Source organism: Malus domestica, chromosome 03 (assembly GCF_042453785.1).
Source record: "Malus domestica chromosome 03, GDT2T_hap1".
NCBI classification, from domain to species: Eukaryota; Viridiplantae; Streptophyta; class Magnoliopsida; order Rosales; family Rosaceae; genus Malus; species Malus domestica.
Window position 1 is genome coordinate 36,209,370 of NC_091663.1, and position 15,170 is coordinate 36,224,539.

General features: G+C 38.0%; 3 protein-coding genes and 1 long non-coding RNA gene across 5 annotated transcripts; 1 reads left to right on the forward strand and 3 right to left on the reverse strand.

Annotated features, from left to right (window-relative positions):
- The first annotated feature begins 762 nt into the window (after window positions 1–762).
- On the forward strand, window positions 763–1,386 carry LOC139194586 (uncharacterized). The gene is made up of 2 exons (XR_011579558.1): window positions 763–797; window positions 981–1,386. It is a non-coding gene; the product is annotated as an uncharacterized lncRNA (long non-coding RNA).
- A 1,692-nt stretch (window positions 1,387–3,078) lies between these two features.
- Window positions 3,079–6,261, reverse strand: LOC114824074 (zinc finger protein CONSTANS-LIKE 13-like). The gene is made up of 4 exons (XM_029100386.2): window positions 5,061–6,261; window positions 4,424–4,636; window positions 4,086–4,354; window positions 3,079–3,527 (listed from the first exon to the last, which is right to left on the reverse strand). Exons 1-4 carry the CDS (start codon window positions 5,658–5,660, stop codon window positions 3,437–3,439), a joined length of 1,173 nt encoding a protein of 390 aa, XP_028956219.2. The 5' UTR covers window positions 5,661–6,261; the 3' UTR covers window positions 3,079–3,436.
- A 1,917-nt stretch (window positions 6,262–8,178) lies between these two features.
- LOC103439069 (E3 ubiquitin-protein ligase MIEL1-like) lies at window positions 8,179–11,918 on the reverse strand. Its single transcript, XM_008377622.4, has 12 exons — window positions 11,757–11,918; window positions 11,589–11,676; window positions 11,431–11,487; window positions 11,279–11,311; window positions 11,114–11,191; window positions 10,954–10,997; window positions 10,814–10,854; window positions 10,307–10,389; window positions 10,132–10,223; window positions 9,960–10,029; window positions 9,125–9,163; window positions 8,179–8,759 (listed from the first exon to the last, which is right to left on the reverse strand). The coding sequence occupies exons 1-12, from the start codon at window positions 11,822–11,824 to the stop codon at window positions 8,634–8,636; spliced, it is 819 nt and encodes a 272-aa protein (XP_008375844.3). The 5' UTR covers window positions 11,825–11,918; the 3' UTR covers window positions 8,179–8,633.
- A 498-nt stretch (window positions 11,919–12,416) lies between these two features.
- Window positions 12,417–15,170, reverse strand: LOC103439068 (membrane-anchored ubiquitin-fold protein 3-like). 2 transcript variants are annotated; one of them, XM_008377620.4, is made up of 5 exons: window positions 15,054–15,170; window positions 14,562–14,706; window positions 13,237–13,467; window positions 12,910–13,086; window positions 12,417–12,707 (listed from the first exon to the last, which is right to left on the reverse strand). In XM_008377620.4, the coding sequence occupies exons 3-5, from the start codon at window positions 13,367–13,369 to the stop codon at window positions 12,652–12,654; spliced, it is 366 nt and encodes a 121-aa protein (XP_008375842.1). In that variant the 5' UTR covers window positions 13,370–13,467; window positions 14,562–14,706; window positions 15,054–15,170; the 3' UTR covers window positions 12,417–12,651. The 2 variants fall into 2 exon arrangements, with proteins under 2 accessions (XP_008375842.1, XP_008375843.1); XM_008377621.4 differs by having other exon boundaries at window positions 12,910–13,083; window positions 15,054–15,168.

Consider the following 15,170-nt stretch of genomic DNA (forward strand, 5'->3'; position numbering starts at 1 on the left):
GGAAGACGAAACGCCGACAGTGAAGGGAATGACTTCTTCAGAAAGTGTTGAATTGAACCAGATGAGAAGATTCTGATCTTTCTCATACCAACTCTCGAAAGCAGGATTAATCGATCGATCTGGTAGAAATGGCGCCGGACAGGGCTCAGTGCCATCAATGAGTCCGAGAAGCTTGTACCGGCGAAGAATAGGGGCAAAGAGAGCACACCATGGTAGGTAATTCGAACGCCTGAGCTTGATCGGCACCATGCTGCCAATGTTCTGAATCGTGAGAGAAGCGTACGAATTGGACAAATTAGGGTTTGAAGAAGAGGAATTGGGATTCGAAGTCGGAGAAGAGGAACCGGTGGGCGACGCCATCAGATAACAAGATGTAAGATCCAAGATGCGAGATCGAAGAACAACACTAGTAATATCTCACAGATCGAAGATGAGATGAGTGAACGGAGACGAGAGCACGGCGGAAGAGAGGATGATCGAAGAGAGCCGTGAGGCGGCGGCGATTGATACCATAAAGAAACTTAAAGAACAGAGAGATTATTCCTATCTTAATATTCCTCTTCTCATTTACTTTTCACAACTTGTTTTTACACTTACCTTTCGATAACTATATATAGTTAAGGCTATGTACCAAAATATCTATGACAGCCTGTAAACATAACCACCTAACTAAACTATACAATTGTAATAATACAGTTATAACAAGAATGATTTTCTAACTACAATTATATGAACTGTTATGACTTGGCATCTTTATCTTTAGGAACAAGGCTTAACGAACCTATTTCATCAAAAAGGTTACATAAAAATGTTAAACTATATGGTTTTTATTTATAAGGTTAACCCCTTTATATATGTACATCACAAAGTATTGGGTTTCAAAAATTAGGATTAGTCCTTTGGAGAGTAAGAAAGGCTAATCTACAATTAATTACAAAACTTGTGTGACAAGAAAACCTAACTGGATCTTATTGTCTCAGGTTATCACCCAGTTCCGCCTACGTTTAGCCTTGATGTGTGCTTTTCAAGACCTCCCTCTGTAGGTTATCGACAGCTTCCGAGCATCAGCTTCGTGTTTAGTGACGGTGCGTCTCTTGAAGTTCCAGCTCGCAACTTGTTTGTACTGGGGGATGCCGGTAAACAAATTTTTTTGCCTGGTAATGTTACCGAGCCCAGACGGAAGTTCTTTGATTGTAGCCTACCAGCAGAGAAATATGCGTGTCATTTACGACATCCAAAACAAGAAACTACATTTTGGCTTAGAACTTTGTAATAATAATTCATGAGGATTCATGAGTCTCATGACACCATCATGCATGTTACTTTATATTCTTATGGAAATTAAACATGATTTCAATAAAGAAGAATAAGATTAAGTTTCATCCATTCATAGCAATTTTATAAGCTTATCCATTCATAGCCGGAATCCCATGAACATGGGTGAATGGGGGGGACTTTTGGGGAGTCAGGAGTGTGATTGAATTCGGACAGGATTATGTACATATCTCCTGGTCAAGTAGAGAAAATCAAATCATGTGTAGTTCAATATGTGAACTTTGGAGAGCAAAATGCTACTGGTTCATCGAACCAAAGCTCGCGCGTATTACCTTTCGACCATTTGTTCTTTGAAAAGACATATCAAAACTAATAGTACCATAAGTTCATACCTTCTTCCCCCCAAGGCCGAATTTGAGTGTCATAGCGTGATTGGCACGTTCTTTGTTGAGGTAGGCATAGGCAACTTCCCAACTAGAACCCGAAAATACATACCATGCTTCTTAGGCTTTGACACCGGCAGCGATTGCATATGGACACAATGCGAAGGTTGCAATAAAAGCGGCCACTGCTTCCACCAGGTTCAACCCATTTTCCAAATAGTCAGTCCACCATTTTTCAGGCCTATCCTCAGCTGCCGCAATCCTGTCAAGTTCATAGAACAATACTATCCGTAAGCGGTATTGCAGGCCATGAAACCTTCACTTTTGGTTCAGAAGCTGTTAGTGGCGTAACTTTTGGGTGTGCAACCGACTGTTTAGGTTTCGAACTATACGATAAAATCAAGGCAATCGTATGGCAGGAATGATGGGTGCAGCTTGGGGTCCGGATTCCATAATAACCTAATTACATGGCCGTGGAGAGATCAACTGTTATTTTTCATACTGCCTTCCATCGTTTGGACAAGATATCGGCGCTCCACCTTCTACTTTCTTGCGTTTCTGGGATAACGGTCCCCAAAAAACAAGGCCTTTCTACAAGAAATTTGGTGAAGTACCCTAGGGAAAGAAAGCAACTTAAATAAAAGAAGCGTCCTAATATACATTAATACGTGGAGAAAAACTTGAACATAACAATGCATTATTAGTTAAGAAACGTCACGTGATGTGAATTATTCAAACAAAACTCGTTCTTATGGATAAACTACTCCGTTGGTAGGCATAAGATTTGCGGGTAAACCACTTCAAATGCCCAATTTTCAACCATAGGAGCCTACCAGCTGAGAAATCTACGTGAATAGGAAGCTATGAGTTATACCCACAATATCATTTTTTGAATTTACAATTTTGCCCCCTCAATGTCGACTGAAAAGTCCCACGTGAATAAGACGCAATGGTGGGTGTCTGGTTCTGAAATGTCCCACGTTTACTAGATTTCGAGAACCATGTTTATGATGTTGTGCTGAAAGAGATATTTTCAATCCACATTACAACAACAACAAAACATTTTCTCATTAAGTGGTCTTTTTCCATTAAGTGATGACCACTTCATGGGAAAAGACTTTGTTGTTGTTGTAATATCGACTGAAAAGATCTCTTTCCGCACAACATCATAAACATGGGTCTCATAATCTAGTAAACGTGGGACATTTCAGAACCAGACACCCACCACCGCGTCTTATTGTGCCTCTCGTATCTTTTGCTTAGGTTTGCAAGTTGTGTTTGGTCAATGGTGACGCTTCAACTTTGGAGTTATGTAATTCTGGAATTTATTCTTCTGTTTTTCAAAACCGACGTATCGATAATTTATAGAGCAAATGCGTAAGACTCGACGCACTGTCCTGACCAACTAAAATAACCTATGTCTTCGAAGTTACATTTCTATTATCCCATTTGATCACTACAAAGGGAGAAGCCTAATACAAGTACAAGATGGTTCATCTTTCAGAAATAAGCAAGCAAAGGGTCCGAACTACAGCTTCAAAAGCTAAATACAAGATTAACAATAAATATCCGTAATCTAACTTTAATAGCATCTTAATTTTCTCAGGGACTGCATACCAGTGTTTTGATGACCCTAGCAAAATGTTCTAACTTCTTGTCCGGATCGATCTCAGTAAAAACTCTTTTAATCTGATTGTCAAAGCTGTTGAAGAAGAAGGTGATGTGTGAATGGGAGGTAACAAAAGTCTGGTCTAGTGTCATATTTTCTTGCCATTCTATCAGCGATCCATCTTCGCGAAACGTCCTTTAATTCTCGTCCTACTTTCTGCTCGAACCTTCCGTGATTCGTATCTGATTTGTTTCTCATACCTGGTTTTTGTTTCCAAGCAACATATATACGTCAATTGACAAGGTCCAAAGACGATGACAGATCAAGCAGAAATGGAGGTGCATAAATAATTAAGGTTATAGTTACATCACAACAACCACCAGATGGGCAGACAAAGCCAACCATTGATGAAAGGAATTCATAACTACTTTCCCTAATTCCGAACTTTTCCATCAATCAGTCGAAACATCAGATGATCACCCACAAAAGATTCAACAAGTCTTCGAACATAAAAAGTAAAGGCCTCCGTTACTAAACATATATCATACTCTAACTGGATTTTACAGTGTCAATGCCTATTAGTTTCGAACTTCTAGTTGTCAACATGAATTGAGCACATAAAGGATGTAAAATCTTAATCTTCCTTACTGCAATCAAACAAATTCCTAAACTTTATGAAATCCTTTTAATCAACTCTAGAATCCGAAACAGTAAACTCATAAAACTTCAGAATGTCAATGGCTCAAAACGATTTTCGCAATCCTCTAATCAATTTGTAACTCAGAAGAGATACTTGTGTAGAAATGGGGATGTAATACCTCCTTGTTTTCTTCTTCTCCTTGTACCGCGAGAGAGCGGTCTCTCTGTTTTGACAACTTATCTCATGTGGAACAACTTTCGGAAAACCTGCAGAGGCTTCAGAGTTCATTTGCCCTCCATGACCCTCGTTAGCACGACTTCCAGTGCCATCGTTGTACGAATGTTTGTCAGGAGCTACACAGCAGTCCTGAAGGTAGCTCCTCATTGATGTTTTCGGGCACGAATCATGATTTGCAGCCTTGCAACCATTATACTGCGATTCATGTGCCTACATGAAAGGAACACGGTTAACCATTTTTCAACTTAAAACTAAAAGTACTACAAAATAGACTCACACCTCCTGCGCAGGAAATGCAGTTGGCTCTGTATCATATCCAAAACCTGTGAGGAAGCTTCCTGGTTGCGTATTTTGTTTGGACGCGAGGAATTGGAATCCCTTGAGAGATTTAACATCCACATCTTCGCTAAACAGGTTGGGTTCCGACTTGACAAGCAGACGAAGCTGATGAATTATCTCTTCCTTGTGTTGGCCACAAGCAGCATTGCGATTCTGATACAACAACAATATCCTTAACCGTGCCAAAAATTGCAGTAAAGGATAGATAAACCCAAGTTCCATACTTTGGACTCTATAAATTCAAATTTTCTGTATATTTTTGTAAAACAAAAACTGAATATTTACCAGAAATCTTGAGAGAACAAAAAAAAACAAGTAATCCAGAAATATTACTTGAAAATCATTTCTTTTGGGAAGGGGAGAGAAGAACATCATTGAACTTTGCTTCTACTGAAAAGGCATGCAAGAACTAGTAAAAGTTGTTAAAAATATGCAGACGTGTGCTAGGTCAGTTGGCTAAAAGAGTGTGCTCGCCCCTTGTGAGGCGGCTTGAAACCTTGTTCTGTAGATTAGAGTAGCTTAGAATACAGTACTCTCGAAAAGATAAACAAAAGAAAAAGGAGGTTAAAATCCAGACCTTAGGCAGAGGAGGAACTCCCATGGCCTGAAATTTGTAAGCCGGATTGCTAACGATCAAATCATCAAGACTAATAACAGAGGGAGTATCCCAAACCAGAAAGTCTGAAAACCCATCTTCCAAATCCGAAAAGCCATCAACCCCACATCCCAAAAACCCACCACCACCTCCGCCGCCGCCCTCATCACTCAAAAGCAGAGCTTTTTTATCCATATTCTCAAACCCAACAAACGCAAGCAACTCACTCAAACAAGGACACCCAGAAAACCCCTCCAGCGGCCTCCTATCGTGCACGGCCGTTGCCGCCGCGGACGACGAAATGTTGTGGCTTTCCCAGTCACAGTTCTGGCACAGAACAGAGCCCTCCGTCGTGCAAAAAATGGAGGCAGGGGATTTATCACATGCGTCGCAGAGCAGCGAGCGAGTGTGCTTCGTGAAAAGCTGATTGGCCGAGTGGACCTCGCGGTCGCAGGAGAAGCAGAGCTTGGCGGAGTCCGCTCTGCAGTACAGCAGCGCCATTGAAGTCCCACAGTAATCACAGACGCGCTTCTGGGTCGCTCCAGGTTCTTCATTTCTCGTACCACCATTCATTTTCTCCATCTCTAAATTTTTCTGGCTTCTGGGTTTTCAGATTTCCGTACAAATCTCTCTGGACTTTCAAACTTTTCTGGGTTTTCAGATTTTTGTATAAATCTCTTCTTCCTTTTTATATGAATTTTCTTATCCGTTTTTTATCCAAAGTTTGGAAACATTTTCGTTACTTGGTGAAGAAGAAGGAATATTAAATAAGGGGATGTGCTGGTGTATTTTACTTCTTACATACCTTTTGTTAATTTATTAGAAGGGTGTATGAAAAGTAAAATGGATTTTGTGAATATCACACCCCTAAATAAGGTTCATTGATTTGTAGCTTCTTTTTATATGAATGTGAAGTTCTTCTAAAATGACTGCGTTTTTACATAAAATAATTTGAATTTTAAAAACACTTCAAAGATACGTAACTTTTGATTATTGTAAAAAATACTAAAAACATTTTTGAATCATTTTAAAAATACTTTTAAACCGTATTAAAAAAAGTTATAAAGACTAAATCAATGGGAAAGTTAGATTTTTAACCTTTTGGTTAGAAGTTGCAGTAATTATGACTGGTTTTTTGCTCAGAGAAAAAGGTAGGATTTGGAAGTTGCTAGTTGATACTTGCAGCAGAGGATGAACGTCTCTCCTATTTGTGTGGACTGTGAATAAAAGGGAATAAAATAAATAAAAAATCAGAAGAAGATTCAAGTTTTGGGACCTTCGAGCTTCGATGTTTCGTATGGTGGCTGATCGTCCATGTCGATGGAATATTGGATTCATCCGGATTGGCTTTGTGGGACTTTTAAGAATTTTTACATTTTAATTATTTATCGTGTATCGTGTAATTAGAAATTATTTGATTTTTTATTTAAATTAAACATAAACAGTATTTGACAAAAATTAACCATACTATATACGATGAACGGTTAGAATATGAAAATATCTAAGATTCCACAATGTGAATCCAGAGAAGATCCTCACGTCGACGGTCTTTATTTTTGAAAAAGCTCCAAAAGAACTAATAAAAAATTGAACAAAATCATAAAGTAATGAGTAATATCTCTTTATGAAGTTTGAGTTCTAGTCCAAGTAGTTTACTTGAATTTTTGCTTTGTCGTATATCTGTCTTGAGTAATCCTTAGACTAAATTTATAAAATAAATTTACAAATTAAATTATGTGTGATTCAAACATCAATTTTCATGTTATTTAATTTATAAAATTTAATCTTCCTAATATTACTCATTAGTCTTATAGTTTTGTTGCTTTCAGTTCAATTTGTCAAAGTTGATTTTTTTTGGTTTTGCACATTTTCTCATTTGAATTTGGAAGAAGTTTTGGCTTATTTGACAAAATAGAATGACGGTATTAAAAAAATGAAATTACAAGGACAAAATTACAATAGAACAAACTACAAGGTGTGAACATTCGAATAAACTACAGAGATTCTTAGTGCAATTAACAAAGCATGCGTATGAAATAAAAGAAAATGTGAATAACACCATTCTTTTTATAATCCATAGACGCTTTGCGAAACGTTGTCAGAATAGTTTTTTTAAGGAAAATTAATGAAAAGTACCAAAAAAAAAAAACTTTAGTTTTAATGAAAAATGAAAAATAAATGTGTAGTGAATAGTACCAGAAAAATGTAAAAATGTGATTTTTCATTAAAGATAAATAGTACCAAGAGTGTTTCGTTAAAACTCTTTTTTTTTATTACCTAAACACATTTTTAGTAGGACAATGATTGTCTGCCCTCCCACTTCTTGTGCCCTACTGTTGTATGTGATCATGGTTAAGCCACATCAACATTTTATATTACTATTCATTTTGTCTTATTATCTCTATAAAAAATAATATAAAATGTTGACGTGATTTAACCGTGACCGCACAAAATAAAAGGGCACTGAAAATGAAAGGACAGAGAATCCTTGTCCTTTTTAGGAAAAAATAAATACGCCCGCAAGATGGTTCTCTCAAACTACAAGTTGGTGATGTAATCAATGATATCATGAATTGAAGATATGATCACATTCACAAGCCTCATAAATGGGGTCCGCTTCATCAATTCATCAACAGCCTTGTTGTCTACGAAGGGGTCAACACATCATAAAGTTGAAGATGCACACAGACAATCCACAACGTCAATCACCACTATTCACTCCTTTGTCTCACTACCAAGTACCAAAGTTGGTCCAAATTCATTTTCTAGGGTGACCAATTCCAATTTGTGCACCAAAATTCACGTGAGAGGAGGGATGTCAATTTTCAGTACCTTGTGGCCCAAGTTCTCAACCCTCAAATCTTGCAAAAAGACTCCGCCTCTGTACCCTATGCCCGGTTCTTTTTTCAAGGCTCTCGTCGCGCTTGCCGACAACCCGCCAGCGGAAGAAAAGAAACTACTTCGTAGGACAAAGTCCGCTTTTGTCCCTTCACTTAGGGCTGCGAATCAGGGCCTAGATGTTAAGAGAGAGGTCTGACTGCCACACCGCTGCGTAGTGTTTACCCTTACCAATCCATTCATGCAGTCAGCTAAAGAGAAATGTTATAATTCATGTTGTTCGATTTGAAAAACTACCATTACAGCGTCTTGTGATCATAAGGAAGAAATAGCGGTCGAAATCACGAACCAAACATGACAGATTTCTATCTTCTCATACAGATTAAACTTCACAAAGCAAAAAGCAAAGAAATTTCTTGAGGCAGGCATGACAAATTGCTCACTGGCAATTACCACAGAGATATCACGAAAAAATAACTCAATTCAGGCTATTCAAGTTCTCCTATCGCTTCGACAATAACTTGATGATTTGATATTAATTGGATGAACCAATGGAACCTAGTCAATTACAGCAGCTGTAGATTCTTTCATGCACTTGGCGTACACGCGGCAGAGGCACGAGAGGACAATTCTGGTCCAAACCGATGAAAGCATAGCCAAAAGAGTCTAATCTGCACTGCATAGCCTTCGCATATTCACTAACCTTTCAACAGAACGTCATTGATGGTTTGTAGGTCTATCTATTACTCTGGTGTTGTATGAATTGCAGTTGCCGCACTTGTGTCCAAAAATGTGAAAGGGGGCGTTGCTAGTTGTGTTGCAATCGTTGCAAAGAATTGATACCTGGCAAAAAGCATTACAAGTGCAACTTTTTACATTCCATTTGTTCCCGAAATGGTGTAGTATATAGATACGCTTACACTTAGGTGAGGAAAAAGAATCACATAATAAATAGAAATGCAATTGTAATTTGACAATTTCTGTATGTATCGGGCTAGGAATAATAGAGTACTAGATAGTGCTATGCTGATATAATATTGCATCTAAAAATTCATTTCTTCTAGACCGAAAAACGATTTGTGTAAAAGCATGCAATGATCAAAGACCTCATCAATGAAAGCCAATTACAAGGCCTGTAGATGCACAAGGTCTGTAAACTATGGCTAAGTTAACTGAAAGATGGACCAAAAAAGGGTTAAAGCAACTACCTCATATTGGTATTCCGCAGGCATAGCAGTGGCTTCAATCTATCACCCAAAAGAAAAGAACTTCAGAATCACAGTGACGATGTGTAAGATAGCAAGCGGCAGGCATAAATATATATATCAAAAGCCACTAAAACCAGATAGTTTTATCTACTAGAAATCATGGTCTGTGACAACTGTGCTAAGAAAAACAACAAAACAAGATTGAGAGCACCTGATAACCAATAAAAGAAATCTACAACGGTATCGCCCTAACTAGGGAAGGGAGGGGGAAGAATTAAACAGCGGCTTGGGATTAGAAATATAAGGTGATGGAAGCACAAGTTATGCAAAGCTACACTTTTGATTATTTGAAAACGATTATCACCATCAAAGTGACTATAGCAACTTTCCGGGATGGTTTTGCTTTCTAAATATCCAAAGAAACTGCCATGGGAAATACATGCCGAGCACTGGAATACCTAAGTTCTACTATAAAACTTGAGGATAATCCACGAGAAACTAAAAGGTGCAAATCCAGAGCCTAAATAGAAACAAAAATAAAAATACTAAAAGCACGAAGGGGGCAGAAACAAAGCAGGGTAGGGAACAACTCCACTTGAGAATTCCTCATGTTTAGGGTGTCTAGAAGCAGGGGCAGGGCACAGTTCCAGTGGACTCCCTTATGGGGGACATTACCTGCTTCTAAGGGAAAAAAACACAGAATCACACTAAAACAGCTCGTGAAATTTTAAACATGAGTGGCAAACACCAAAATCAATTATATGTTAACTAATAAACACAAAAGTAATGTAGACTACAAGGATTAAAGCGGAATCAGCGAGAACAGAATACATACTTCTGCATCCAACAAGTTCCACATATGACCCATTTCGAGCACTGTCTTGGAGCAAATGGGACAGCGATATCTGGAAGATAAATCCAAAACATATTATGAGCAAACAACTACTATTTGAGTTTAAATCATCAAAGTTACAGAGTAAACTATCTCGGAATAAAATGTAGTTAACTGATTTTGGTTTTGCATCTCAATGAAGCAATCTGAATGCATTGTGTGTCCACACTTCATAATATTTGTGACTTTAACCGAGTCAAAAAGATACTGTCAGGATAACAAGAAAGTTGTTAGAACAACAGCATTGTTATTTTAATTTATTTTATTGAACTACTAAATTAATCTCAGACCTCATAGCAAACAGGGCAGTGATTCTTCATTGAGTCTTCTACACATAAGTGGTTATCACGCAGACCCACTGCATAGCAAGAACCTGTTTTCATGCAAGATGATCAGAAAACGCAAATCAGACCTCATGTTACACCCCTTGGCCCTTGCTACAGATCTGCTATCTCTACCGTGATTTTCCTACTTCTGAAAGGAAAGGTTGTTCATTTTTTGGCCAATTATAGGAAATGAGGCATTTGAACCCCTCACTACCATGGTCTCAACTTTCTAGCCACAAGCTCTAACTCTCTGAGTTATATAAGCCCCACTCCATCTTCAACAAATATTTTCTTGGGGAGTATCCTAAAATCATGGAATTTTTCCTCTCTCCAAGTTAAGATGTGAAACAACTCTTTGTAGATAGGTGCAAGCTCGGACGAGTATGATTGAAAACAAAAATAACAGGGAATGCAAATATTAAATTTAAAAAACCAAATAACAAAAAACAGAAAAACAAGGTAAGGGCATACCACACTTCTGACAATGGAAGAAATTCTCGCTACCACCAACTCTGATAATAAAATATCCAACGAAAGCAATGGTTCAGTTTGAAATAAGGGCACGATTAGAAAAACAGAAATCAACAAAAGGTAGAAGACCAGTGGCTAACCTACAAATTCCGCACTCATTGCAATGAAATTGTCCCTTGTGAGTCTGCATTATTAGCCAAACAGTATATCTGATATTAAATACTAAAACTTTTGAAACCTAAAGAATGGAAATCCAATTTCAGACACTTCTATCTAATTCAATGAAGCTAATTATCCTACTTCGTCATCGAAGAACTTGCAAATGTCGCAATAGTATTCCCCCATGTTGACACCGCAGTTAGAACAAAGCTGAGCAACCTGGAAACAGATTACAATGAAGGCAAAATAAAGCTCACCTAAAAGGTTCCAAACCATTCAAATACACGACAATTGCGAAAATCGAACCTGTTGCTCGGTGTTGCAGACTGAGCATACAACCTACAAAATGAATTGCAAAACCCAATTAATAATTTCCATCAAAACCTACACTAATCAACACTATGATTAAACACAACACTGAAAGTATGGACAAATATATGCGGGGGCAAAGGGCGTACCTGCTTGACATCGTGCCTGACAAGCTCATGGCGGTCTTTCGGGTTGTTTAGCGAGCTCTAATTACCACAAAACATACAAAATCAAATACAAAAGTTAAAAAATCCCAAATTACATATGAACACATACGTAGACACACACACACAGATATATATCTTACCGCGGCTTCGTTGTGGCAGTGGCGGCAGGGGAAAATCTGGTCGCAGCAAGGGGCACGAATCTTGCATCGTCTCCGATAATGGTCGCATCTATGAGAAACAAGAACGAACATTAGCAGATTCAGCGGTTGTTGAGATAAAACCCGCGAAAACACGAAACCGAAAATTACCCGTATTCCATCTTTCCGAAATCTTGGCGGGTAAGAGTGGGCGGCGCAGCCGAAGAGTCTTCCCCCATGGGTGGTTGCTGCGGCGGGAGAATGCCCGAGTTGTTGAATGGATTGGAGGTAAAGAGAGTTTGAGGAGACAAGGTAGCTGTCTCTACGGACTTGTCAAATAAGTCCGAGGAAGAAGAAGACGCCTGAATGATTGGGCCTTGGACCCATTCCTAATTCATGCAGGCCCAATACTATTTTTAACGGCTAAAAGACCCGCATTGGCTAGAGCAGATACGCTATTTAAAGTATAACACCGCTTGTACAAGAAAAAAATTAGAAACATGAGGTAACAGTCATTATGTTTACTATAAATAAAGGCGAGATAAAAGACATACAAAGAATTTCTCTATACCTCTCTTTTCACTTTGTATGTTGTTGTACTCTCTTTTTCAAGTATTTGGATTACGGATTGTAATGTGAAATCCATAAACCTTTTAAAGTCAGAAGTCGATAAAATTTCACTACTCATTTGTTAGCAAATGGAGAGAATTCAAATAATTTTTCAATACCCTTGAAATTGCTCATTTTGAGTAAGTAAACATGGTATTAGGGTAAATCTCATACACGAGAACCTTTTAGTTGTACTTGAAACGATGTCAGGTAATGCTCAAATTATAAAATGTAAGAAATTAGCTGCATTATAACACGTGAAACAGTAACACACGTGATGTGCTAACAAAAGAGCACTAAAACAACAAAGGCAACTTTAATTGCATGACTACATACTTGAATGAAAATTTTACACTGCACTTACATCAAACATGAAGGAAAAAATAACAAAAAAATTGTGAAAATCAAACGCGATCCGTCCTCTGCAACCGAAGCTGCAGAGAGCCTGCTACCCAGATTAAAGGAGGGTGCAAGAGCATGAGTTCATCTTTTGCATATCTTTCTGGTTTTTACCTGCACAAAACTCATCCCATATAGACATTAGGCACTGATCATCCTCCATGAACATGCAGGAAATTCCACAGACCCAAATATTTCATAACTAACAAAACAAGATCGTACTTCAAAGATTTCAAGATTTTTCGAACAAAAAAAAACGTCAATCTGCACTTGTGACGAAACAACTTGATTATAACGAGGATTTAAACAAGTTAACCTGTCTTTTTGTTTTTGGGTACAAGAGGCTGTACTACGGCATGCATGATCACAGCCTCACCGGTCTGATTACCGGCGGTTATTCTGGAATCAGCAAGTGTCTTGCTATTCTCTAAAACTCTGCCACCATGTATGATTTTCACTTCGTCTACTGACTTCGGCGTCACTGTTTTTGCTGCTGTGATCGAAACATGTATACATACATTAAATGCAGCTAAATTTTGTATGAATGTATCTATTTATAGCAGGATCAGTTCATCAAATCTCGTTTTCAGCAAATCAAGTTCATCAGATTCCAATTTCATCGAGCAAAGAATAATCAAATTACCTTGAGGCCACTCATCAAGTAACCTTTTCTTAAGAGATGATACCGTCATAGATGGTGCATAACTATTGTGTCCTATATCTGTCCCGTCATAAATCCGGAACTTGAGTGCTATATGCTCCCCTCTTTGCCCCATAGCATATGTTCCCCCCCTTCTCCCTTCTTCTTCCCCAAAGTCAAAATCCCAAACAGACAACTTCCTCTACTCGAAAATTTCAGACTCCCGCAGCCCACCTGAAAAAATAAACAGGGCATAAGAAACCCCCAAATTTGTGATATCAAATCTCGTTTCTCGAAAATAATATTCAAGACTAGACTACACATGAAAGAGAGCTCCTCATAATCTTTAACAAACAACATTCAAGAATACTTGGTGCAAACAAACATTCAGACTCCTCCCATTCCTTCTTCAGGATTGTTTATACAATAAGCAATAAGCACTCACCATTGCTTTTCAACGATCTGAACAGTCAATCTTCCTAACTCAAGACTGAAGAATGCATAGTGTAAACGAAAATTCAGACTCCCCACAATTCCTTTTCCGAGGACTGTTTTCATGACATCCACTCAACATTGCACTTCAACGATCTAAACAAGTTTATCTTTTCAACTCAAGACTCAAAGAATGTGTAGTGTACACAAAAATTCAGACTCCCCAATTCCTTAATTGGGACTATTTATTACCTCTACTCACTTGGCATTGTGTTTCAACATCCGAACAGTCTATATTTTCAATTCAAAACTCAACAATGCTCAGTAGTCTAGACGAAAATACAAAATTCAGAGACCACCAATTCCTTTTCTGAGGGCTGTTTTTATGACATCCACTCAGCATTGTATTTCAACGATCTAAACAAGTTTATCTTTTCAGCTCAAGATTCAAAGAATGTATAGCGTAAAGGAAAATTCAGACTCCCCAATTCCTTAATTGGGACTATTTATTACCTCTACTCACTTGGCATTGTGTTTCAACGTCCGAACAGTCTATTTTTTCAATTCAAAACTCAACAATGCTCAGTAGTCTAAACGAAAATACAAAATTCAGACTCCGCCAATTCCTTTTCCGAGGGCTGTTTTTATGACATCCACTCAGCATTGTATTTCAACGATCTAAAAAAGTTTATCTTTTCAACTCAAGACTCAAAGAATGTGTAGTGTAAAGGAAAGTTCAGACTCCCCAATTCCTTAATTGGGACTATTTATGACCTCCACTCCCTCGGCATTGTGTTTCAACGATCCGCAGAGTCTATATTTTCAATTCAATACTCAACAATGCTCACAAGTCTTAACAAAAACACAAAATTTCGCGGAGAAAACTCGATTCTTACCTCTGCGAAATCAGCAAATGACGATTGATTCTTTGAAAGAACTGGAAAAATCTGCACATCCGAATCAAGGGCTTGGGGACCAATCCAACCAAGTAAGAACCTCATATGACCCAAGTGCTTCAAGTACTCGATGGAATCGATATCTCTGCACACGATGAGATAATGCCGAATCTATTCATTTTATAAATATTCATAAAAATCGAATCGCAAGTTCCGAAATGCAATTCGACTACCAAAAAATCAAAAAAATATATATAATTAACAAGATGTGCGATCCGTGCCACGATCTTTTACCAAATAAATCCTAGCATGAAAATCTGCTTAATTAATTGCGTATCAAATTATATAAAATAAAATAAAATACAAATCCGTAAAAACAGAAATCTCACTTTCAGTGATTGTGGAACTTATCAGGCGTGAGATTAGATTTTTCACATTCGTAGGATCAAGATTGTTGCAATAACAGTAAATTAAAGATCCGAGAAATCTCACATTTTCCGTCGAAATCCTTCATTTTCTCGGCAACCAAACAGGCGGTAATCGAATCGATTCTGGAACGAAAAGAAAGAAACTGTAACGATTTCTAGCAGTGATCTGCAGGGAGGAGGC